Genomic DNA, 24,957 nt, shown 5'->3' with positions numbered 1-24,957 from the left:
AAAAAAAAATTTATGCTAAATTTTTTAAATTTTATGCAAACAAAAAAGGGGGATGGCCAGAAATACCCTTTACTTCTCGTCGTCCCCCTTTTTCCCCTCAGCCGTCCCCAAGTTTCCAAGACGTCCCTTGCATTTTTTCACTTTTTGGGGACGGCTGGGGGACGATCCATACCCATCCCCCCGTCCCCGGGACGTCCCCTTCCCCAAAACGTCGGGTTTTAGGCCGGGTACGCGTCCCCGAGGAACATAGTTTAAAATATTTTTGGAGAGTGATGATTTTTTGGAGAGCATGATAGCTAAAGACCTTGAGATGGATGATCACAACCTTGTGGAGTAGATGATAGTACCATCGACATACTAATACTAGGTATATTTCTGTTTTTTGTTTATTGTACACAAAGTGTTCATTTTTGTTTGCATATCGGCAATTCAGCTTCAAACCATACTTTTTTGAATTTAAAATTTGAATATGTAATGATAATCTCAGCGATTATCAATTTGATATGATGGTGATCATATGCAATATTCGAAAAACAAATATGTCTATGAGATACAATATTGTGATCATGTGAGTTTTGAAATCTTTGACTCTAAGTCTATTTTAATTTTTAATGTGACATTACTATTATTATTTACTTTAGCCTTACAGTATTACTATTTTCAAATTTTGTATTTACTTTTAGTATTAGACTCTTTAAACTATTAAAAAAAAAATTTGCCGTACCGGTACTAGTACCAATACCAGAGACCTCGAAGTCTCCCCATCTCCCGGTGACCTTGGACCAAAGACTTCGTTCATCTGTTATTTTTAATATTGCCAATGGTGTACTATTTACTTATGTGATTATCCTTCTAATCTAAGAGGGAGTGTTTATGTATAGATTAGTTAGATAAATAAATATTTATTATTTGTTTATATTTATATATATATGCAAATTAAAATAAAATAAAATTTCTTTGGATCTTTAATTACCTACATATACATACATTCATACATATACACATGCATATATATACATATATACACACACACATACATATACATATAAATGAATATAATTATAAATTCGATAGGAAATCTGTGCAAATTAAGTTGAGACCGACTATACTAAACCCATCGGGTCACATTGACAAGTTTGAGACCAAGTTCATTTTCGGGGTTGTTTATTAATGGCGAGATGTGTCTAGGAGCCATGTCATGATAGGACGTGACTCCTGATCGAGTCACGCCTATCGTGCATGACTCTTTGGGTTATTTTTATCTTAACACTTGTATATTGTAAGAATTTAAATTAGTAAATTTGATAGTCCAATCACCCAACATTTTTCAATCTTGGAGGTTGTACTTCAGCTTTTTGAGTTCCTTTTACTATAGCACTTGTGTATTTGAATATTATAATTTGAGGAGCCTCTGAATCCCACTAACCTGCTTTTTGCAACCTTGGACATAGCTTTGTCACAATGTAGGTTTCCATTCAATCTAGAACTTAATATAACTTGATGTTTAATTTTCTTGAGAAATCATCGCCATGTGTTTAAATTTACCTCTAGCCATTTTTTCAGCTATACTTCGTAATCAATGTCAATCTTATCAAAGTTTATGTTTATTTAAAAACCAACTCGGCCTTCATCGACAAGTCACCCAATGCCATTTTTGACAGATAGTGTGTCGAACTTCATTTTCATCATAATGGAGAGACAGTCTAAAACTACTCATACGATTATCAACTATCAAGTCTGTCATATGACATGAAATGAAATTAGTTTGTGAACATAGCACTAGTGCATATTTAGAGGTATGAGTTGCCTACACACATAAAAATTTGAGGAAATCCATCTCAAAAGGTTATGTACAATGAGGTTGATCAGCATTAAGTAAAATAGTACGTGTTTCACCATAGTTAGACCACCCTGCAAGACAGGGGGATGGTGGGATGGCAGGACAAGTTTTTGAGATGGGGAAACAGAGGGGCCTTGATTTGGGGACAGCGAGGGGACGGCGGGGGGATGGCAGCTGGGGACAAGGGGGTTTGGCGGAGGGAGCAGGGATACTAGCTTAGCCCAATTATCAAGTTGACAAGTATGGCCTTTAATTGCCTTGGTAAGGACCTAGCAACTTGAACATCAAGATACAATCGATGGACCCACATGAGCTATTCAATAAACATTTTAAACATTAATTTTTTTATTAAAAATAATACATACCTCAAATGGTTTTTGATTGATTTTTCCAACTCATCATTATAATGTATACCCATGTACGTGCACATAGATTTAGGAATAAAGTGACACCATAATATTACTTTTATAAATAATATGATGCCACCTTATAAGTATATTTACATGCAAATAGATGGATATAAATTATAATTATCCTGAATTATTACATTCAAATCTTTTTCCATATTTATTCATTTTTCTTGCTAAAAACTGAATGAACATTTGGCATATTTATTTGGCAACCAAGAGCCAAGTCTCTTCTTTAAGAGTTAAGGCTTCTTGGAAGCCAAAGAGACTTATAACCTTCTTATATTATGAAGTCGAGAGAGGCAGAAGGCATGAATTTATCACCCGACTTCTTTTATAATACTCGACCTCAGTTTCATAACACCGATATCGCTGCAGTATGCCACTTAGTAATCACTACATTATTTTCCTTCCATGATTTCCCTTTTGCACTAATGTTCTGTTGAAATCGTGAATGATAATCATACTAGGAATTGCATTAAAGATTTCTTCCGTGAAGAGTGAGGCAGATTGTTAGCGTCCAGTAAGACTCCATTCTTTTTCCAAATTATACTAGGTTATGTGGTTATCCAAAATCCAAGCATTGCAATATGTTTCATTATCAGTTGTTACAACATTCCGATTTATATAGCAGTAAGCTACAGTTTATATCATGATGCAAATCATTTTGCTTAATATCATAGGTTAGAACTCCTCTAAGTTAGGGTTGTTTCTGGGAAATAAAAGCCAAGTATCCATGATATGAAATCATAATTTATTTACGCCACTGAAAGTCAAAATCAAATGATATTTTTCTGCAAGTCTTTAAGAACACATTTTTCAAATCACAGACTGTGATAAGCTGGAAGCATATAATATACATGTATCAGTTGAGGATCAACAGACAAAGCTGATTGCTCTGAGATTCGAGCACCTAGGACTCCCTGACTATATAGCCATGGAAAAGATGAAGAGGTGAGATGGAATCTGCAATGACATGGAAATAAAAGTCAAACATGATACAACAAATCTAAATTAATTTCATTTAATAGCCCATGCTTGTTCATACTATTGTTCCCCTATTGTCAGGTCGAGCGGTGGTGATCGGGTCATTAAACCCATCAGAAAACCTTGGCCAAGGTTGTTTAAGGGATGTTTGTCATCTATGATCACTTGATGTCAATAGAGCCAATTATTTAGACAAGTTCGTCCATAACTGTGCGGACATTCTAAATGTTGGAATGCTTAGGTGGCTGGACTAAAAGTATCCCAAACCTAATCCCAAGGTAGGGAGGGCCTTTCTATTCAATAGATTATGTGGGGATAAATATGGTCCAAGGTTGGGAGGTTAAGCATATGTCAATGCTTCTTCTCTTACCAAAAGTCGAGGCTTGCACAACCAATTCAAGACTCACGGGATACTTCTTGTATGTTCTTCTTTCTTTTTCATGATACGCATTTACTTTATTTATATGCATGGAAAGATAGTAAATCGTTATTTCTGTTATATTAGTTATTACAGTTATTTCAATTGAACGTTATCATAGTTATTTCAGTCAATCTTTATTACAGTTATTACAGTTGATCATTGTACAGTTAAATCAATTGATCATTGTTATAGTTATTTCAATTGAGCTTTGTTATCTCAGTTAATCATTAGCAGTTAAAAGTAGTTTATGTCTCATGAAAAGGAACTCATTATTAATTGTTCAATAATTAGTTGAGGAAATCTCTTTCCAAATCACCTTTATTTTGTTATGAAAATCTGTTTGTTACACAATATAAGATATAAAGATGTAAAAAGCTTAAACATTGAACATTGCAATGAAGTTTTGAACTGGCACATCATGATTCATGATCAAATGACTAACAATGAACATTGAACATCAACAAATGAAAGAGCGTCAAATTATATAATTCTAAATTTATAATATATATCACTCTTCAAATCAATAGTATGAGTATGTAGATTCTACTATCTAATAGTAATCAATGATCATACGAGTCATAACATAAAGATGATTACAATAAGTATCTTGTGCCATGAATCATGATATCAAAATAAGTATTTAATGAAAACAAAAACTACAAGTCTCCAAGAGTCCAAAACAAAATGCCAAATCAATGATCAATGATCCCCTAGAGGCTGGAAATCTCGCCATCTCCGAGATGTCCCCCTGCACCCACAAGGGACGTAGAGATGTCTCGGAGATGTCTCTAGCAGAGGTGGCGTTCTGAGTGTCGCCGCCCGAGAGGCCGAGACACCATCCCCCATCTCGAGTGTGTCCCCATCTCAGGTGCGGCCCGGTTTTGGTGGGGGGACACGTCCCTATGTTGCACTGTGTTTTACACACAATATCACATCTATGGCAACGGATAATTCCTTATATTACAAATAGATCTTATGGTTAAATAACATGTTAAAAAGGAGTTAGAAATTGGACCTGCTAAACTCCCTGAAAACGGATCAGGGGATGGGTTCAGTTATAAAAAGGTTATTTCTTTAGACCTCAATTTGGTTCATATTGGGAACATCTGCACCTTAAAGATGCATATAAATTTTAAAAATTAATTATGATGTTCATAATTGGCATCATAATTTTTATTTTTTTAAACAATGAATATTAGTAACTGGTGAATGAAAATACCATCATCCGGCCAAAATCAGAGCTATATATTTAACATAAATCATTTCTTTTGTTTCTTTTTTTGACTTAACAGAGTCTTCTCAAAATTCTGAGCATCCAGTTATGTTTCAAAGAGTATTCTGCACTGCGATTAAGAGAAAATTCTTCAGGTTCTTGTCAAGTTAAGGAGGGCATCCAGCCATGTAGGGTTGAGTGTTAACCAGATTTCTGTTCTATAGTTTACTATATAGAGAGTAAGATGACCCAACAAAAATTCATTACTTCTCAAAAGGTCAGGACATGATGGTGTAAGCTTATTAGTCAAAGGAAAGACAACTCAAACCTGGAAACCTACTTCATTCAGACATGCAGCTTCAGAAGGCAACGCAAATTAAAGACTTTCTAACATAGAAGCTACAAGTACTTTGTTGTATAGCTAACAAGGCAATCATAGCTGGACTAAGCAAAATATTGGTGAGACTCAGCAGGACTTGGCAAAAATCCAGTTTCTAGTGAGTATTGCCTTGAGCAAGTTTCTTAAGACTTGCCGGCCCCTAGAGTGTAACTTGGCTGGGACTTGCGAGGACTCAGAGAATCTTGGAGAGTCATGGAACTATGCTCCAAATTGTCTCTGCTCCCTGACTGTTCCCATACTTTTGATAGCCGCATGTTGTTTATCATCATAATTCCATGAGACAACATCTTCAATCATTACTAGTACTTTTTGAAATTCCCATTAATATTGACTTTGTACAAGGTCCAGTGAAAACCAGTATAATTTCTATTATGAATAAATGAAAGATTTAAATAATGTCCAGGAGGCCAAAGAAGTCTATGGAACCCACAAAATAACACACACCCCACAATAGGGTGCCCAAGCCTTAAACAACTTGTAACTTCCTCTTTAAATCTGCCCTTCAACAGTGAATTTTGATAACAAGGTTTGTTGTTTTGTCTATCTCTGATACTTTAGAGTATTTAAATAGTTTGCTTCTATAATATCTACAGCAGGAACGGATGTCATTGTATGCTAGGCACCCCATGAAATAATCTCACTCTATCTCTGCTATTGCCATTTGCAAAATAGGTATATTTTCTTTTCCCATTCTCTCTTACGTGTCATCAACTACCTATTCCACACCTTAAATGATCAGAACTACTTCTCAATTGAGCTATTTGTATTTTTTGCTCTCCATTTGATATTATGTACTCATCTTTGACAAGCAATGTTAAATATTAAAAAAATCAATGTTTAATTGAACCCTTCCATAAAAGGAAGGAATCCTATAGGAAGTCAATATTTATACTTGTTAACAACTTCATACGGCTCAGTACATTGATAGGCCCATCTGCAAAAGAACAATACTATCAAAGTGGTGTATACAAATTCTCTTAGCAGTGATTAAGAGAAACAGTTTGTTTTTCTTAATCCAGATATATCCATATCTTGTAAGCTATACACTCTAGTGAACAAAAAATTACAAAGTAAGAAGTACTCGTCTTTATTTATTCTTTATACCTTGCATTTTTTAGGAAATTCCTATGCTAATGCCACAATTTCACTATCATGGTCCCTATACAACCAAGCAACTTAAAGATGATTTTTAAATATCCAACTTAAATAAATTTTGACATACCCAAGAAGCATGGTAGAATATCTCAAAAAGAGAACTGATACTGAACAATTTCTTACTCAGAATTGTGACCTTTCCTAGGATTCTAAAATTCCTACAAAGAAATATAAGGGTTAAAGCCTATGATAAACTACCTCAAAAGAGCATCGGCAAGTATAATGGCTTCTGGGCTCGCCTCTGCAATCAGAGCAGGAGCCTGGAAGGAAAAGATATATGTAATCAGGCATGATAAATATCTACAAGTTAATCACAGCCATTTCTTTCTATAAGATGTGTAGTTTCTTAAATTTAATTAAAAATGCAGAAATCCTGAAAAAAAAATTACTGAATGTCAAATGTAAAATCAGCAACTCAAAGTTCATTTATATTTTTACTAGATTGATTTAATTTCTAGTACAAAACCTTCATTGTTTATTTATTTAAGGTCTGACAAATTGTCTAACTGTAGACAGGTAGAACTCAGACTCATCAGAGAAAGAAAATAAACATACAGCTTGCCCAATTTCTGCCATCAAAGATGCAAGACCACCAATAATCTTTTCATTTCCAGTTGCCAGTGCTGGTACCAATAATCCATCTTTAAATGATTGCACCCTAGAAAGAAATACTTGCGGTAGACCCTGCATAAAATACCAATCAGCTAAAAACAGTGGATAAAGGAAAAGAACAAAAAAGAATTTTTCTGTAAGTACTTTAAGAGCCCACCATTTCAAACACACCAATTGTAATGAAGTTTTGAATTGGTAGTTGATTTCCATAGTTTATTCTACCAAATAATAATATTAAAAACAAGGACCAAATTTTCAAAAATCCATTAGAACATTTTACTCTTGGTTTCTTCTGCATATGAAACAACCACATATTAAGACTCGTCATAAAGTAGAGACATCTAGAGATTGTTTCTATCAATTTGACAACTATTATACATATAGGATGCACATTGTATTCGAACTTCAAATCAATGACTCTGGGCAAATAAGATAAACAAAACTGATTAACAACAATGAATAATATTGTAGAGTAAGTATTTCGTGTTCTAATTTGAAACCTTTAAATGGCATGCCAGACAAGTTGCCAGTTTTCAGCCTATTCCTAGATCTACTAGTTCAAGCAATAAGATAGTCCAGAACATATTGTTCAGACTGTGGTCAAGAGCACTACAATAACTTGATGGTAAAATAAAATTATCAGATTTCATTTCGGAAATAATTATTATTCATTACCTCATGGCGACTCACAAGCTCAGTAAGAACTTCTATTGCCAAGTCAAACAACAAGGAGACCTGCAGTCAAAAGTCCGATGGTACTATAAAAAAAAGTTGCCATAGATTTTTTTTTTAAAAACATATTTACACATGATGTCATTCAGAATAATAGATTAGATATAGAAAGTGTCAATATACGTTCTTATGTCACATGTCATAAACCCAAAAATTACTCTGCAATTCAGTTCTTAAAAGCTACTTGCTGGAGCTTGCAAATGGTACTCAAATGATGAAAGTAATGATTCCCTCTTGCCCACATGACACAAGATAAATCCTAAACTAAATCCACTGATATAAGGAAAAACAGTTACCTGCAAGGAATTGTACACAAAATTTAACAATGGATGTGCTGGCATCACATTTTGGGGAATCTCCATAAAGCAGCCAACCCGGACCTGTCATGAGCATTTCAATAAAAGAATTGAATAAAAGGTGAAGAAAACAGATTATACACCCCCCAACTATTTCCACACTAAAGAAAACCATAATAAATATCAACCATATTTTAAAAAATTATATCAATTTAAATAAGTTTAATATATGCTAATCAATGAGCATGTGACAAACTAGTGTCCACTACAGTAACCATTACAACCACGAAAGTTCCCACCATATTATTCAGCTATGCTGTCTTCAGAAGACCCTCTAGCCTCTTCACTCCATATCACGATATTTACAAAAGTCCAAAAGTTCCCACCCTATATTTTTCTGACAGCCACCTTCAGAAACAGCAATGCCTTTCACAGCTATAATATGCTTGAAGTTGGGCACTGCATATAGAGATGATAAGAGAACCCCTCGCCCCCTCCTTCCTACAGGTTTATGGAATATTGAGCCTCCATGTCAAATGCTTCAGGAATCCTTAAGGCATTTTAAAATCATCCTAGTACCTTTTGATTATTTTCCAATATTATTTGAAATAAGACAAAATAAACTCCATCTTTCCGGTAAGAGCATGGTTTCTCAAAAGGTCATTATCCTACAGACAATTGCATCTAAGTCTACTGAAGAAGCCCTTACTCTTTCTGCTATCTGAATATGAGCATTGCCCGTGCCTTATGAGTTTGTTAAAATGCCCCCTCTCAGAAGGAATGGAAATGTGATGGGATAGAAAAGAAGCCAGATTTAAAAATTAGTGAATCAAACTTCTGCATAAAATACTTAATTTTCCATGACTTCCCTGTTAATATTGATTTAAAATTGCTCTCCAGACTAATAGAAACCTAATTTGATAACCTTTGGAAATAATCAGTCAATTATGCAGTATTTTACAAATGATACAGAAGAGACCAAGGTCTGTGAAATTGTGGAATAGTAAGTTTCTAGCTAGAACACAATTCAATTTTGAAAGTCAGCTTACTGACAAATTCTATAAGCTTTGCAATTAACAGGCAATCAACCCAATGGTAATGCAAACTAAGTTCTTGCAACAAACCCATTATTTTTTAAAATGGAATTTCACCTATTACAGCTGAATGGGCAAAGTAGTGGTGAAGTTGCTCTTACAAAAGACTCCTGATAATAAGGTCAACGGCAGAGTGCAAAGTAATAGGAATCTTGAAGGGAACATATTTGTCCTTGTCAGACTAAAAAACAACTGAAAAACAAAGAAGAAAATTACTTACAAGAAAGATCTCCATCAGCCACAATATATAGACCATGCTAAATTTACATACCGTGGCAAACTTTGAATGGATTGATGAGGAAGACCACGTTATTGGGTTTTAGACAACCATGAATCCCACATTAATTAAACGAATATTGGCACTAGGAAAATATCAGATGTCAATATTATTCTATTGCTTTATAACACTAAATAATCATCCAACAAAATGGTTGCCTAAGCTAAGCACATCAAACCATCAGCTCTCTGCATAGCAATGTTCAAATGGTTTATCATAAAGCACTACAATATTATAAGATGCAGTAAAAATGTGTACGATCACCTTTCCTAATTGCACTGTCAATTAATATAAAAAACTAGTAAAATTAATGTTATGCTCTGTTGGAGAACTCAAAAAAATATTCCTATATATATTATTGCTAAATCAATTAGGAAAGGAGATCATGCCCTTTTTTACTGCATCTTCCAATATTGCAGTAATTCATGAGCAACCATTTGAACCAATCCTTATATATATAACTGATCAAATTAGAAAATATTTTAAAGTTTCTTCCAAATATTATAATTGAGAACTTGATATCGAAAGTTGAAATAATATCGGAATATCCCCAAGATTTCTCAACTTCCATTCCAGATAGTCTAAAAAGCCATATGCATGAAAACATACAGTATTCTGCAATCCAAGGATCAATGAAACAACCAATAGACACTCTCAAAATTAGCACAATTTACCAGAAGCAAAAATCTTGGATGCTATGGTTTAAAATAGTGGGGATCATTAAAAAAAAAAATATTGCAAGTCCACTACCAGTCAAAATAATAGGAATAGAAAAATGTCAACCATTATCCAAGGAAAACAATTCACATAACAGGGATTAAAATACAGAGTTCCTAGCAAACCTATAAATCCAACTCATGCAATCAGACTTGATTCCTAACTACCTTCATTATAAGACTGCAAGTTTCAGCATTGCATATTCACAACAGTAGAAGCTGTAGGAATTAGTTTTCATTTAATGTGCAACCTAGAAAATGATATGGTAGTATATCTAAGCTATCTGCTATTATAGTTCAGCCAAGAAGAAAACTTCTAAATAAACATCACTTGCCTCATGAAATTGCTCAGGGAATTAAGACTTAGAGAATGTAAAAGCACATTCCTATGCCCACACAGAATTATTCAATGATGGTTTTACTTCAGCAAACAGAACCATGTCCTAGTGTACTTGTAGAGATTTTGAAAGTGAATTCAAAAGCAAAGAAATCAATTACGAGCTGCAGCTTTCAAGCAGCAACTTTAGTTATCATGCCACTTCCTGGACCTAACCCAGTCCAAAAGTATAAACAGCTTCCATACAATGGCATCATTTCGAAAGGGCCATGGACCACCAAGACAAAGTAAAAATATGCTTACAGGTTATGAAGCATAGTAATATTCCATTTAGACAACATTGATTACAAATGAAGTTAGTTGCCCAGGTTTAAGATGAAAAAAAGTTGAGGAATAATATGTAAATGTAATTTAAGAAAATATATGAAAATAAACTAACTTTATTATTTCATTTCAAAAATAGTACTTGCATATAAGAAAAGACATTACGCATCATAGAAATGCAACTTCAAAACTGCAGAAAAATTATAAACTATTTTACTTTTATCTAAAACTGTTTATGTAAAAATCAAATGCCTGGCCCTATGGCCTACAATTTTAGAGGCAGCCTTGTATTGTTTTACCTAAGCCCTCATTAAGATATAATTTTAAAGAAAAATCTTAGTTTTGAAACTTAAGTTTCAAAAGAAATTTATTCCAAGTACAAAAGAAAATTTTAAATAACCTAACCTGAACCCCAAACCAAAAATGTCCAGTCTACCTTTGCTCTACAATTTTTTTTCTTTAAGTGTAGACCTAAGCTTACACACACATATATGTATAAATCACCTTTTGAAAACCTCAAAAAACAGCACAATAAATGTGGTGGGCTGTGATTGTTTTAAACTAATTACTGATTTTTTTAAATGCTACTCTGCTCTCAAGCACAGCACCTAAGAATTCAAAAGACAATTACTTTACAAAAAAAACACACTGATTAGAAAAGATGTAATAATTAGCAATAAGCTGAAACAACTGTCCACTTAAGGATTTGGAAACCCACTGGAATCCTATACAATATACATAACACAAAGCCAGCTAAAATCCAGAAGAAGTTGCAGATGGTTTGACAAAATTCTCAATTCAGCAATAGTTTTAAGTGCACAAGTTGTATATGCATACGAACCACCAGCTCCAAAATAGGTCAGGAACTTAAGTTACCAATTAGGTTTGGTTCAGCTTGGAGGGTTCAGTTTGCGAATTCAATCATAAATAAGTTTTGGGGTTGGATTCGTTGTGGGTTTATTCATAAGAAATCATACAAAAATTATACATATAAACATATTCGCAGCAGTAATTAAGTTCAAAGTACACTACCATATTAATAATCAAATATTGGTCAAACTCAAATATACTGATCTATACTAGACTTGCATGAAGAATAACAATGTATCGAATATCAGCCATTATAGATAAATATCATATTAGTCATTACATATGTAGTGGTAAATTAGAAGAACCAAAAAGAGTGTCATTAAGGTTGTCCACGTAGGGGTTTGGAAAACATGACTTCCGAACAACTTTTGATTTCTGTTGCAAATTTGAAAATCTAATTCCAGTTTAATTTTATCATTGTTGCCCTCCACTCTGAACACTGTCTACCTCCCACCATGTCCAATCTTTGAGAACCCAGTGAAATCTTATACACAGATACATACATAACACGAAGCCAAGTAAAATATGGAAGAAGTTGCAGATGGTTTGCCAAAATTTTCAATTCAGCAATAGCTTTAAATACACAAGTTGTTAAGCATACGAATCACCAGCTGCAGGATAGGACAGGAACTTAAGTTACTATTCAGGTTTGGGATCCAGTTTGAGGGTTCAGCCTGCGGATTCAATCAAAAATATTTTTTGGACTTGGATTCATTTTGGATTTGCTCATAAAAACATATAAAAATTAGATATATAGACATATCTGAAGCAGTAATTAAGTTCAAAATACACTACCATATTTATAGTCAAATATTGGTCAAACTCAAACGTACTGACACATATTAGACTTTGGAGTGAAGAATAATAATGTAACTATCAAAAATCAGCCATTATTGATCAAATATCAAAATACTCATCAAAAAAATCATCACAATCCATATTAGATAATGTATGTAGTGGTAAATTAGAAGAACCAAAAGGAGTGCCACTAACAGTAGAATTGGCACTGCCACTAGTACTAGCACTAGAACTAGCACTCTCGTGCTCACTAATTGCCCCATAGGCACCATCAACATCAAATGAAGCAGAGTGGACAAACGAAGCCTCCAAATCAATTTTCTCTAGCTCAATATTCTACTTTTTAATGTCACCTTTGTACCACGTTGTTAGTGTGTAAGGAGCCAGAAGTTTGAATGCATAATTACCAAGCCCTCTACCTTTTTTAACTGTAGTATGTGCTCCAAGCAGATAAACTAGCAACCTATTTAGATAAAATTAGCAAGTTTAAAAGTTACAACATTTAAAATATATTATAAATTTAAATATAAACTAACATACCGATTCCTCCCCAAATTAGGTGGATTCGGAGGCGGATACGATCAGATTCCAGATGCATCCGGATTCCCTGGAGATTCTGGCCAGAAACCAGCCACAGGCCTCCGGATACATCTGGCTTCCATATGCATCTGAAGGCTTGTGGCTGGCTTCCGGCCAGAATCCACAGGGAAACTTGATGCATCTAGAGGAATCCATGGGCCTAGCGTCCAGAAAACTAATAAAAAATGCCCAAACTTAAGTTATTTTTATTTACATGTGCTCTAATGATCTTTCAGCAGTTGGAAATGATGAAGAGAATATGGATTTTCTTGTGAATCCTTATGATTCAGACTCTAATACATATGAGTTGATTGAATCTTCAATCACAAATTAAGTCTTTAATTTGTTGGAATCTTGAACATGACCTATTGGAACTTATTGTCTAAGACTAAACTCTAATGTTGAACAAGAAAATATTGATATATCATATGAATTTTGAAATATCTTCAATTTTGATAAAGGATGAAGTATCATAGTCATACTATCAAATGATTTGTTTTTGTATATTTCTTACATTCATTTCTCTGCACATATATATATATATATATATATACACGCATCCTCCCGCATCCACATCCAAAAATAAATAAATTCCCTGCATCTCATATCCGCTTCCGAATTGGTAACTTAGAATATAAATAAGGGTTAAAAGAAAAGAAAAGAATTTAAACTTGCAATAAAAAATTTATCGCAAAAGGTTGTAGGTGTCTGTATGTTTCATCATGGAAGTACCACCAACTAGGAACATCAACCATATACTTGTCCTAAAGAGCACCAAGACCACAATCATTGAAGCATGCAAAATACATGAGCTTGGCCCTCATTGCATCCCACATGTTATGGTCACCAAAAGCCTGCAAATTGTTGCCTTGTACCCTACCACAACTTCAAGATCTCTATGTGGGGCAACTCTTGATATTATAGAAAGCAGCTGAGAACTATAATATTTGGCACTCAATGCACAGGCAGGAAGATGCAAGAGTAGTCATTACGTTCCACCTCTCTACAATGATTTTGTGTCACTCTTTGGGGAAAAAAACCCTACCTCTTTTTTTTGCATTTTTTATGACTTTTGTCTTCCCAATCATTGAGTCAATGCAACCATATACCTCACCTAGATAAGGCCTGTCCATGTCAATATAAGGGATCATGCTCAACATGGGCTCGTTGAAACTAAGGAGATAACCCAACATAATACGACCAAATGTCATCTAGGATCAATTACTTAACATGTACTGTCTTTATAGTATTAGATTGCCTTCATATGGACCAATATGGGATGATGGGCATGTTGGATAGTGCCTTAGGAACTCTCACAAATCGTGTCAACAAAATTGCGTTGGAGGCAAAAAGGGTCTTAGCAACTTGTTTGAAAATATTATAATAAGAATTAATTTACAAAAAGTAAAAATTATAATAGAATTTAAAAGTTTGCTAAAGCGAAACATATTTACTATTTATCTTACCTTTAGAAACTCCAACTTCAAGAATGTTCTAAATATGCCTTGAGACATATGATCGTTGGTGACTAACATTTGCATCTCTTTGGCCTTAGCATACAAAGTGGCCCCAAAATTGATCCAATCAATTTTGGGGCCACTTTTCCGTAGCATTAGGTTGAGGGAATCCTAAACCAATAACCCAAAAGCCCTACAATCTTTGGTACTGTCTGTTATATCTTGCACAATATTTCAAAGGCCTACTTCCTCAAAGGCTTTACAAGGAATGTTAGTGATAAATGCACCATCCTTGACCTCTTCTTCAACTTTATGGTCAGATTCAACACGAGTTCTGGCCAACAAACAAGGATCAACCTTCACATGGACTAATTCCTCCTGCACTTTTGGTTCTACTAGACTATGGCACGTGTGTCTTTTAGAAGTCTTCCAGAATGACTATAAGCAGATTATACGATTTCAGTTTAATCTCCATTTAACCTAGCTTGACTTAGAATGAGTATTTGATATAGATAATTATTACAAACTAATTCTTACTCCTATCTTTATAACTAAAACTGAAAATAAAATGAACAATCAATTTTGTCTATTCTTGAATGAAGCATAGTTGGCATAATCGTAAAGTAATCTGTGATTTGCCAAAAATCACTGAGTATTTCTGCCAAGCGAGTTTTTTCGCCAAAAAATTCAGTTTCAAAAACTAAGTAGTTTAAAAAAAATAAAAAATAAAAAACAAACTCGTCAATGAAAAGCAAAGTTTTTGGCAAGCTTTTAACAAAAACTTTGTGAGTTTTAACCGACGACTCGCTCACACGCACAGGCCAAGGATATAGGCCAAGAATTTACATTTTTTCTTCACTAGTTTTCATTTGTGCGTTTAGAGGCTTGAAGAGTGGAGAGAAGGGTTCTAGTTCCAAGGCATTCTTAGGTGTGTAGTGTTCTCTGCTGAATTGGTTGAAAAATATCGATCTTGATATGATGAGAATTTCGTCAAACAAATGTTATGTAACCCGTTTCTTGAGAAAACTTATTATTGTTATCAACACTTTCTATGTCATTGAAAACCAATGCTAAAAGAGGAATATGCTAGTCAAAGACACCAGTACTTCAAGCAAAATTGAATTAGAACTGACTCAGAATTTAACACCTTATGTTCATGACAGCAAATCAATGGTCCTTAATATATGATTTGAGAATGCGGTTACAGCCTCTACACTATTATCTGGCATGTAATATAAATAGTGTAGGATGAGTAAAGATGGACGAACCCGTTATAGAGATGAGTATAGAAAATAGGCCAAAGCCCACAGCAAACGTCCAGTTCGTCACCTCCTCCTGATGTCTAACTAGTCTACCGCATGAGACGAGAACTTTATCCTACTGCCTGTGAGTTGAGCGAAGCCAATTCGTGCTATGGAAAGGAAAGTAATATTGATGTTGTTGCTAACACCCATGCCGTGCATTACATAGAGATTCCCCATGATCGCTTCTCAATAAACTATCGCTTTCTCACAGCTGCCAACTGCAGTATATGTTCTATGTCGTGATTACTAGTGACGCCGTTATTAATGTTATGACTCCTATAATCCAAATTGGCAGAACGATATCCATGTGCAGGGTAACAACGTAGGAGTGGCTCAATGCGGAAGATGTCTGTCCATATGAACCTATGAATTCCTTTGACTGGAAAGTACGCTGTCAGTATGTAAAACTAAGAGAGAAGATTACACTTACACCACACTTCATCCAACTTTCAAATCTGAAAATGACTACCTACTTGAAACCCGACTCTCTTCAAACCGGCAACTTGTAGAGTTACACCATCTACCGACCAATTTTTTCCACTGTTATTTGAAAATGCCAACTTGCTTAACCTCCAAATACCAACTAGAGTTCCAATCTAATAGTAAACTGAGGCACTAGGTTTGCGTCCAATCTCACACTTTACCTCAAAGGGTTTCGTCCTTAGGAAAATCCAGTCACATCTAAGCAACCATTCAGATTTATAAAAAATGATATATATTAGTTGTGTGAATTCCAATGCAAAAGCTTCCTTTTATCACCTCGAAGTGTGGGGAGATACAAACAACTTAACAATGTGGGATAAAAGACTATTTTGTCTTTTAGTCACTTAAGTCAATTTGTCCTAAAGTGGCTTTAAATAATAAAGTACTTTACATTTCAATTCAATAAAATAAACTTAAACCTTACAATTTCCCATTTAAATCTCCTTAACTAAAACTCAAACTCCTGTGACTGGCTGGCATCCTAAAACATATGTCGTTAGCCTATCTAGATGTAAAGATAGACTAATTAGGCGCCATTAAGGCTAGCACGGAGAAGGGGACATTACAAGGTGATTGCAAGCTATTGAAGGCAAACTTGAGTGGATTTGAAGAGGATTCCAACCTGTTTTATAAGTCAAATCTCTTTCCTAGGTAGGTTTGCTGAGATTGTTTTTATACTTTAAAAAATGTTCTATTGTTTTCTTGTTGCATGTAAATGACTTCAAATCATTTTAAAGCATTTCAACTCTATGTTTGAGTCATTTCAAAGCATTTCAACTATATGTTTGACAAAAAAAAATTGAAAATATTGTTGTGTTTTTTAAGACTACGTAGTTTTTTAAAAACAAACCCTAGCAGTTTGTGTAGTTAATGTTTAATCTATTTCTAAGTTCTAACTTGGTTTAATCATTTTTCTATAAATTTTAATTTATGTTTTAAATTTATGTGTAGGGCAGCAGTTAAGCATTAAAAAGGAATGGCATGTTCATAGGAAAAGTGGCCACAAACACTATGCCCATTTGAATATATAGGCACTTGGCCTAGAAATGCAAGAGATAAGGTATGGCAGTATGCCTATGAAGTTCAAAATGATGTTGGGAAGGTTATATGAATTACATGTGAAAGAAAAATATTTATGGAGGCATAAACCACTTTAAATACCATCTTGCAAGTGTAAAGAAACATGATTCAACTCCTTGTCGCAAGTAACTGAAGAAGAAAAAAAAATCAATAATGCCCTACTTGTAGCTGCTGAAGAAAAAAATTGAATAGGAAGAGGGGAAATTAGCTACGAGGGCAGCCATAGCTAAATCTCAAGGAGCTCCTATTGACATTCAAGAAGAAGAAGAAGCATTCAATAACATAGCAGGATATCTTTGTGACCTATAGATCCGCAAACAAAGTGCCTCTTTTGTCAGTTCCACTCCCTCCTCTACATTACCTAGTTCTTCATCACTAATGGCATCAGGGATAGGGAGCTATTTTGTGTCCAAGAACATTGCTGGATCACAACCATCATTAGAGGACACAGGATAGAACAAGGAGGTGCATGAGCAAACTGATATTTCATATGCTGATTTTTTGTTTTTCAACAATCTCTCAATGTATGTGGTTGCTAGTCCCTATTGGCTGAATTTGGTGAATGCAATTACAATAGCAGGCAAAGGGTACAAGCCCCCTTCTCACAAGGATTTGAGTGGACATTAGTTTTTTACTATTTAGTAACAGTAAATAATTGAAATCTACTTGAGTTCATTTTTATATTTTAAATTTTAATTGTTATTTCCTATTTATCACTAACACTTGATTTCACTTTTATTTTGTAGGTTTCTTAACAATGCAGTCTTGATTTCACTCTAATTTTGTGGGTTGCTTGACAATGGAGTTGAAAGGGCAAGAGTATTGGTGGAAGACAAAAAGAAAGAGTGGAAGAAATATGGATGTACAATTTTATCTGATGGGAAGACAGATGAAAGAACTAGAACCATTATTCATTTCTTGGTTGCTTGCAAAGATGATGTCGTGTTTTGGAAATCTATTGATGCCTCCAATAAAGTGAAAAATGCACACATTGGCTTTAATGTTGGAGAATGTTCTCATGGAGGTGGTAATAGAGAATGTGGTGCAAATCATCAAAGATAATGTAGTAGGATATGTGGCAGCAGGTAAAAAAAAATTTATGTTCAATATGAATCATGAATTTAAATCTATGCTATCATTCAATTTAGATTTAATGTAAATATGGACAGTTTGCAATTAATTATTGATTTTTATTAATCTTTTAGGTAGAATCCTCCAAGAAAGGCACCCCACACTTTTTTGGTCACTTGTGCAGCACATGTCCTTGACATTCTTTTGGAGGACAAAGGAAAACTTGATTGGGTGAGTCCACTCGTGGAAGGCGCAAGGAAACTTGACTAGGTGAGTCCAGTTGTGGAAAATACAAGGCATGTCACCAAATATATCTATAATCACCCATGGGTTCTCAGTTTGACGAAAAGGATCACTAAAGACAAAGATTTGGTGAGACCTACTATCACAAGTGTTGAAACATATAGCTTCGGTTCAGACAATTGTGCTGATCATATGAGAATATACTCATGTATGTATACATGTCAATATGTTTGAATATCGATATGTATATATGTACAAATATAATCTGCATTTATTTATGGTGATCGCAGCATTTAGAACCGACTGTGCATATTATGGTTGTGTAATATTTGAAAAATGATCTCAATAATGATCATATTTATACTGATCATTAACGATTGCAATAGACTTAGTTAAGTCTTGAATTCATTAGTTTTGTTATGACTAATCAAATCAGGTGTGACTAGTCCACCAATCGGGTGTATTGGTGAATGGTCATGTCTCCATTTGGAGACGTCCCGTTCACCCATATACCCGACCAGCCTTGTATACATATTGTATGCCACCCGATATTGCAAACATAGAAATTGATTAATGTATGCAGATCGGAGGCAATATAGACATCAAATTTAAAGGAACCATTATATCATGTTTGCATTGAGATTATATATATTGTGCAGCACTTTGGATTCTTCATTTGTAGTGATTGTACCGGATATAAAAACATACGTACTTCAGCGCTATAAGAGAAATCTGTAAGAAAACTTTACATGGTATCAGAGCAAGGCTAAGGAAAGATTGCACTAAGTTTATAAGGATCAGATTTCACTTTAAAATAACAATCCACTCTCTCTACAAAGATGACAAAAGTCATGTAAGTCGAACATCACCTTGGAAGTGTTGATAACTTCGAATCCTAGAAACTTTGTATAATGATGTTGTTAAAAGAAAACAAATTAGAATCATTTGTAAGAGAGGACAAAGAGAACCTGAGAAATCAGAATGGATTGAGAAAAATGAAAAAGCTATGAAGATAATTTTGGATGTTGTTTGAGACCACATAGGACCTGTTGTGGCAAAACATACAACAGCATATCGTATGTTTTTAACTCTTGAAAATGCATTTATAATCAATAATACAGGCAGAAAACTTGCTCTTAGAAGAAAAATGAATAATGTAAGCATGAATAAAGAAGAAACTATAAATGTTTTTTTCATGAGAATCACAGATTTGAGAGATCAACTATCTACACTTGGTTAAGAGATTGAAAATTAAGAATTATCATTAATAGCATTAGGACTTCCAAACTCCTAGGAATCCTTTGTACAAGGTATAAGTGCTAGGTCTAAAATCCCTAAACTAGATCGTTTAAGATCAGATTGTCTTCAAGAAGAATTGAAATTGATGATTAAGGGAAAACACAAAACCCTAGATGAAGATATTCAAGTTCTTAATACAAACTCTCAATAAGAAGGGAAAGAAGAAAAACAACAAAAGGAAAAGAAACTTTCATGGAAAAGGACAATCCAAATAGAAGAAAGACTTGTCCAAAATTCAATGTTTTCGATGTAATATATTTCGACATTATGCAATAAATTGTCCCAATCAATCTAAACCTCAAGCATCTTTTGCAAAATCTGAAAAGTCAAATAAAGGCAATGAATCTGAGAAATGTCTTCTATTCAGCATTATCCAGCCAAATGTCAACCAAATCTAATACATGGATAGTTGATAGCGGATCTTCATGACACATCACTGGATATCAGGATAACCTAGAAAGCAAGCAAATAGAAACAGATGAAGAAGTTAGAATTGGTGATGTTTCGGCACATTCCGTAAAAGCAATTGGGACCTGCACCATAAAATTGATATCTAGAAGTTCTATTCAACTTTCTGGAATTCTTTATGTACCAAGTATTAAGAGAAATGTAATATCTATATCTACACTTGAAGATGATGGTTATAGAATTGCATTCATGGGAGAGAAAGTACTAGCATGGCCAAAAAATTCAACCATAAAGAAGGCTCTAACAATAGGAGTACAACAAGCACTTTTATATGAGCTATCTGCTAAGACAAACCTTGCACTTGTACATGAGACCTCAAATTCAAATGAAATATGGCATCGAAGACTAGATCATATCAACTTTCGTGCCCTAACATCAATGGAGAAGTTAGTAACCGGAATGCTCAAGTTAAACCATATTCACAATGAATCATGCAAAGGTTGTGCCTTAGGGAAAAACACTAAAAGGCCATCTCCTCATAGTTTGAGCAAAACTAAATAAGTGTTGGAACTCGTACATTCTGATCTATATGGGCTCATGTCTTTACCTTCTATAGGGGGTTATTGTACTGTGATATTTGTTGATGATTTTTCAAGGAAGACTTTGATACACTTCCTTAAATGCAAAGAATCTGAAGAGATTCTCTGTAAGTTTAAAGAATTCAAAACTATCACTGAGAACTCCGGTAAGAACATTAAAGTTCCGAGAACAGATAATGGGAAGGAGTATAATTCTGAAATATTTAAAGAGTTCTACAAACTCACTGGGATTAAGAGGGAGTTCACAATCCCTTATAATCTTCAACAAAATGGGGTTACTGAAAGGAAGAACAAAACTATTGTAGAAGCTGCTCGGGCTATGATTTTTTATCAAAATTTGAGTATGTCTTTCTGGGCTAAGGCATCCAATATAGCCATCTATATTCAAAATCGATGTCCTCACTCATATTTGGACAATAAGACTCCTGAAGAAGCATTTTCTAGAAAGAAATCTAACATCAGTCACTTAAGGATATTTGGATGTCATGTATATGTTCATGTACCTAAGGAGAAGAGGACTAAGTTAGAACCTTCCAGAAGAAAGGGTGTCCTTACTGGTTTTAGTGAAACAATAAAAGGATATAGTGTCTACATACCTGGACGGAAGCAAATAGAACTAAGCAGAGATATTATTTTTGAAGAAGACATTGCTTTCAAAAGAGCCATAACTTCCGATGAATTAGATATATTTGATGTATATTCAAAAGACGCTCCTGCTCCTGAGATTTAGAGGGAGTACCCTAAAGAGGTTTCAACTGAAATTGAAATTCATCCCGAGACTCAACAAGAGTCTTGATCACTCAAAAAGGCCACTTTGGGCAAGGAAAATAATACAGGAAGGAGATGGATTCGCAGCACCTTCAGGAACCTTTTGAGAAAGCAAGAGACCTAGAAAATTGACATATAATGCTTTCATGTTTGAGGGTCTAAACCCTAAACCATCTAGCACTGAAGCACTTAAATGTGAAGCTTGGAAAGATGCCACGGTGGAAGAATACTAATCTATACTAAAAATTGATGTTTGGGAAATAGATCCGAGACCTAAAGATAAATTTGTTGTGTCTTCAAAATGCCTCTTCAAGGTTAAGTATGTTGCACATGGCAGCATTGAAAAACATAAAGCTTGTTTTGTGGCTAGAGGTTTTTCTCAAAAATAAGGAATCGACTTTGAAGAAACTTTTGCACCAATTGCCAGGTACACCTCTGTTAGAGCTATAATAGCCATCACAGCAACCAAAGGTTGGAAAATCCATTAAATGGATGTAAAAACTGCTTTTCTTAATGGGAAAATCGAGGAAAAATTATATCTGGAACGACCAGAAGGGTTTGTAACACATGATGTTGCCTCTTATGTATGTAAACTAAAGAAGGCTCTATATGGACTCAAACAAGCTCCTCGAACCTGGTATGAAAGGATTAACAAATACCTTTTTACCATAAGGGTTTGTAACACATGATGTTGCCTCTTATGTATGTAAACTGAAGAAGGCTCTATATGGACTCAAACAAGCTCCCCAAGCCTAGTATGAAAGGATTAACAAATAGCTTTTAAGTCTTGGATTCAGCAAGAATGTGGCTGATCCAAATCTCTACTTTAAGGTAACTAAAGGTGATATGCTAGTTCTAATTCTTTATGTTGATGATCTTCTGATTACAAGGGAAGAACATCTCATTAATCACTGTAAGAAAGATTTGGCTTCTGAATTCGAAATGAAGGATTTAGGAATTCTTCATTGCTTTCTTGGTTTGGAAGTACGTCAAAATTCTGGGAATATCTTTCTGCATCAAAAGAAGTATACTATTGATATTTTAAAAAGATTTGGAATGTGGGACTGTCGACCTATGTCTACAACTATCGAAACAAACTTACACAAGCTAAAGGAAGCAAGTGTTGAATCCAAATTCGTTGATCCTACCTTATACAGACAGATAATTGGGTCTCTAATGCATCTTGTAAATACTCGACCTAACATCTACTATGTTGTCAATGCATTAAGTCAATTCATGTGTGAACCTTGTGAAATTCATCTTGTTGCTTTAAAGCATACATTAAGGTATCTTCAAGGTATTATGGTGTATGCACTTAAATATGAAAGTACTAACTTGGAGTTACTTGGATATACTGATTCTGATTGAGCCGGAAGTGTGAAAGACCGGAAAAGCACATCAAAATGTTGTTTCAGCTATGATCTCTTCGATCTACAAAAAGAAAGCTTTTGTTGCTCAAAGTTCTACTGAGGCAGAGTATATTGCAGCAACAATGGGAGCTCGAGAAGCAATGTGGCTTCGAAAGTTGCTTTCTAACTTGTTTGGAGAGCCTATGAAACCTACCACAATTCACTGTAATAACCAAAATTGTATCAAGTTATCTGTGAATCTGGTATTTTATGATAGATCCAAGCAGATAGAAATTCATTACCACTATGTAAGAGACACGGTGGAAGGAAGAACTATTCATTTAGAGTATATCAATATAGGTGATCAAACAGCTAATATTCTTACCAAGGCACTTCCTAAAGTTAAGGTTGATCATTTCAGAAAGAAACTTGGTTTGGTTTAAATGTAAGTTAATGAGATTGGGTCTCAAATCTTGTAAATTTGCTTAATTAATAAAGATGTTTAAAGTGTAAGCTCTTTTGTCATATTTGTGACTCTATGACTCATGGGCCTACCCTATGTTCAATATTAAAAGGAGACAATCTTTTATATTGGAATGTTGACTTTAATAATATAAGGTGACGACTTTAAATTATTAGATTACTATTATGATGAATATCATGTGACTTGATATTCTTAGAAAAATCATAAACGTTAAAAGAGCATATTGATGGATATCATGTCACTTGATATCTATTGAAGATCAATATGTTTAAACTCATGGTGGATATTATGTGACTTAATATCTATGGATATGCCATGGAGGATATCATGAGACTTGATATTTGTGTACACTAAATTGAAAGAATTTCACGAGACTTGATTTTCTTAAAATATCTAGAGGATATTATTTCTTATAATGAGAAGAATTCATATGCACTTTGCCTTGCCTAGCTAAGAGGGAGTGTTGACACATATAGCTTCGGTTCAAACAATTGCACTGATCATATGAGAATATACTCATGTATGTATACATGTTGATATGTTTGCATATCGATATGTGTCGTCAGGAAATAGTGTATCCGGGTGTATTTGTTAGTGTATCGGGTGCATCCTGTTAGTGTTTCAGGATGCATCCTGTTAGTGTATCAGGATGCATTCCGTTAATGTATTGGGATGTATGTCGTCGGTATCAGCCGACAAGGTGTGTATCGGGATGTATCAAGAAGGTTCTTATGTATTAGGATGTATCGGTAAAGTTCTATTATTGTAGTCAACATATTGTATGTGGCCGACGGATACCTTCAGGAAGGTTCCTCGGATAGTATTTATAACCCCTTCGAGATCATTGTAATCATTTGATATCATATCATCAGAAGCATAATGTAATATCTTGGCGTATGTGAATATAATGAGTTCTACCATTCTTATCTGTTGTTCTATTCTATTATCTGTATGCATTGTTTTCCTTACCCAGTACTGTATACATTTGGCACTGTTGCCCGATGGACCTAGAAAGGCAAGCGAATGACGAGTAATGTCAAATCAGCTAAAGAAAAATACGAACAAGCTGAAGGAAAAGGACGAAATACACACAGCACAAGGAAATCTAATTTTGGCACAGCAAGCCAAACGCAGAAAGAGGTTCCAGAAAATTGCTACCGACAAACACAGAAGTGCGGAAGCATTATTAGAGGAGACTCATCAGTGGGTGGAGTTGGTGGAAGAAGCACGGGAGGAATTTTTGAGTTGGTGTTTGCCGAGGGAAGAGAATCCAGACGGAAGAGAATCGCACGGCTCAAAGTGCCAAAGGAGCAAGAGCATGGAGTGAACTCTTCATCTGCGATACACTTCCAGA

At 34.6% G+C, this 24,957-nt stretch overlaps 1 protein-coding gene across 2 annotated transcripts in view; it reads right to left on the bottom strand.

Annotated features, from left to right (window-relative positions):
• LOC149539057 (ARM repeat superfamily protein) overlaps nucleotides 1–24,957 on the bottom strand; it is a 373,217-nt gene that overhangs the window by 277,338 nt on the left and 70,922 nt on the right. For both annotated transcript variants that reach the window (XM_089800403.1, XM_089800404.1), the window contains exons 5-8: nucleotides 8,064–8,147; nucleotides 7,711–7,770; nucleotides 6,979–7,107; nucleotides 6,622–6,683 (exon numbers count right to left, since the gene is read on the bottom strand). In XM_089800403.1, coding sequence (XP_089656529.1) covers nucleotides 6,622–6,683; nucleotides 6,979–7,107; nucleotides 7,711–7,770; nucleotides 8,064–8,147 — 335 coding nt within the window. The remainder of the gene's footprint in view (nucleotides 1–6,621; nucleotides 6,684–6,978; nucleotides 7,108–7,710; nucleotides 7,771–8,063; nucleotides 8,148–24,957) is intronic.

The sequence above is a fragment of the Cupressus sempervirens genome, chromosome 9, assembly GCF_028749045.1.
Source record: "Cupressus sempervirens isolate cs-2001-9-10 chromosome 9, ASM2874904v1, whole genome shotgun sequence".
In the NCBI taxonomy this organism is placed as follows: domain Eukaryota; kingdom Viridiplantae; phylum Streptophyta; class Pinopsida; order Cupressales; family Cupressaceae; genus Cupressus; species Cupressus sempervirens.
This window is presented reverse-complemented; position numbering and strand designations above follow the sequence as displayed.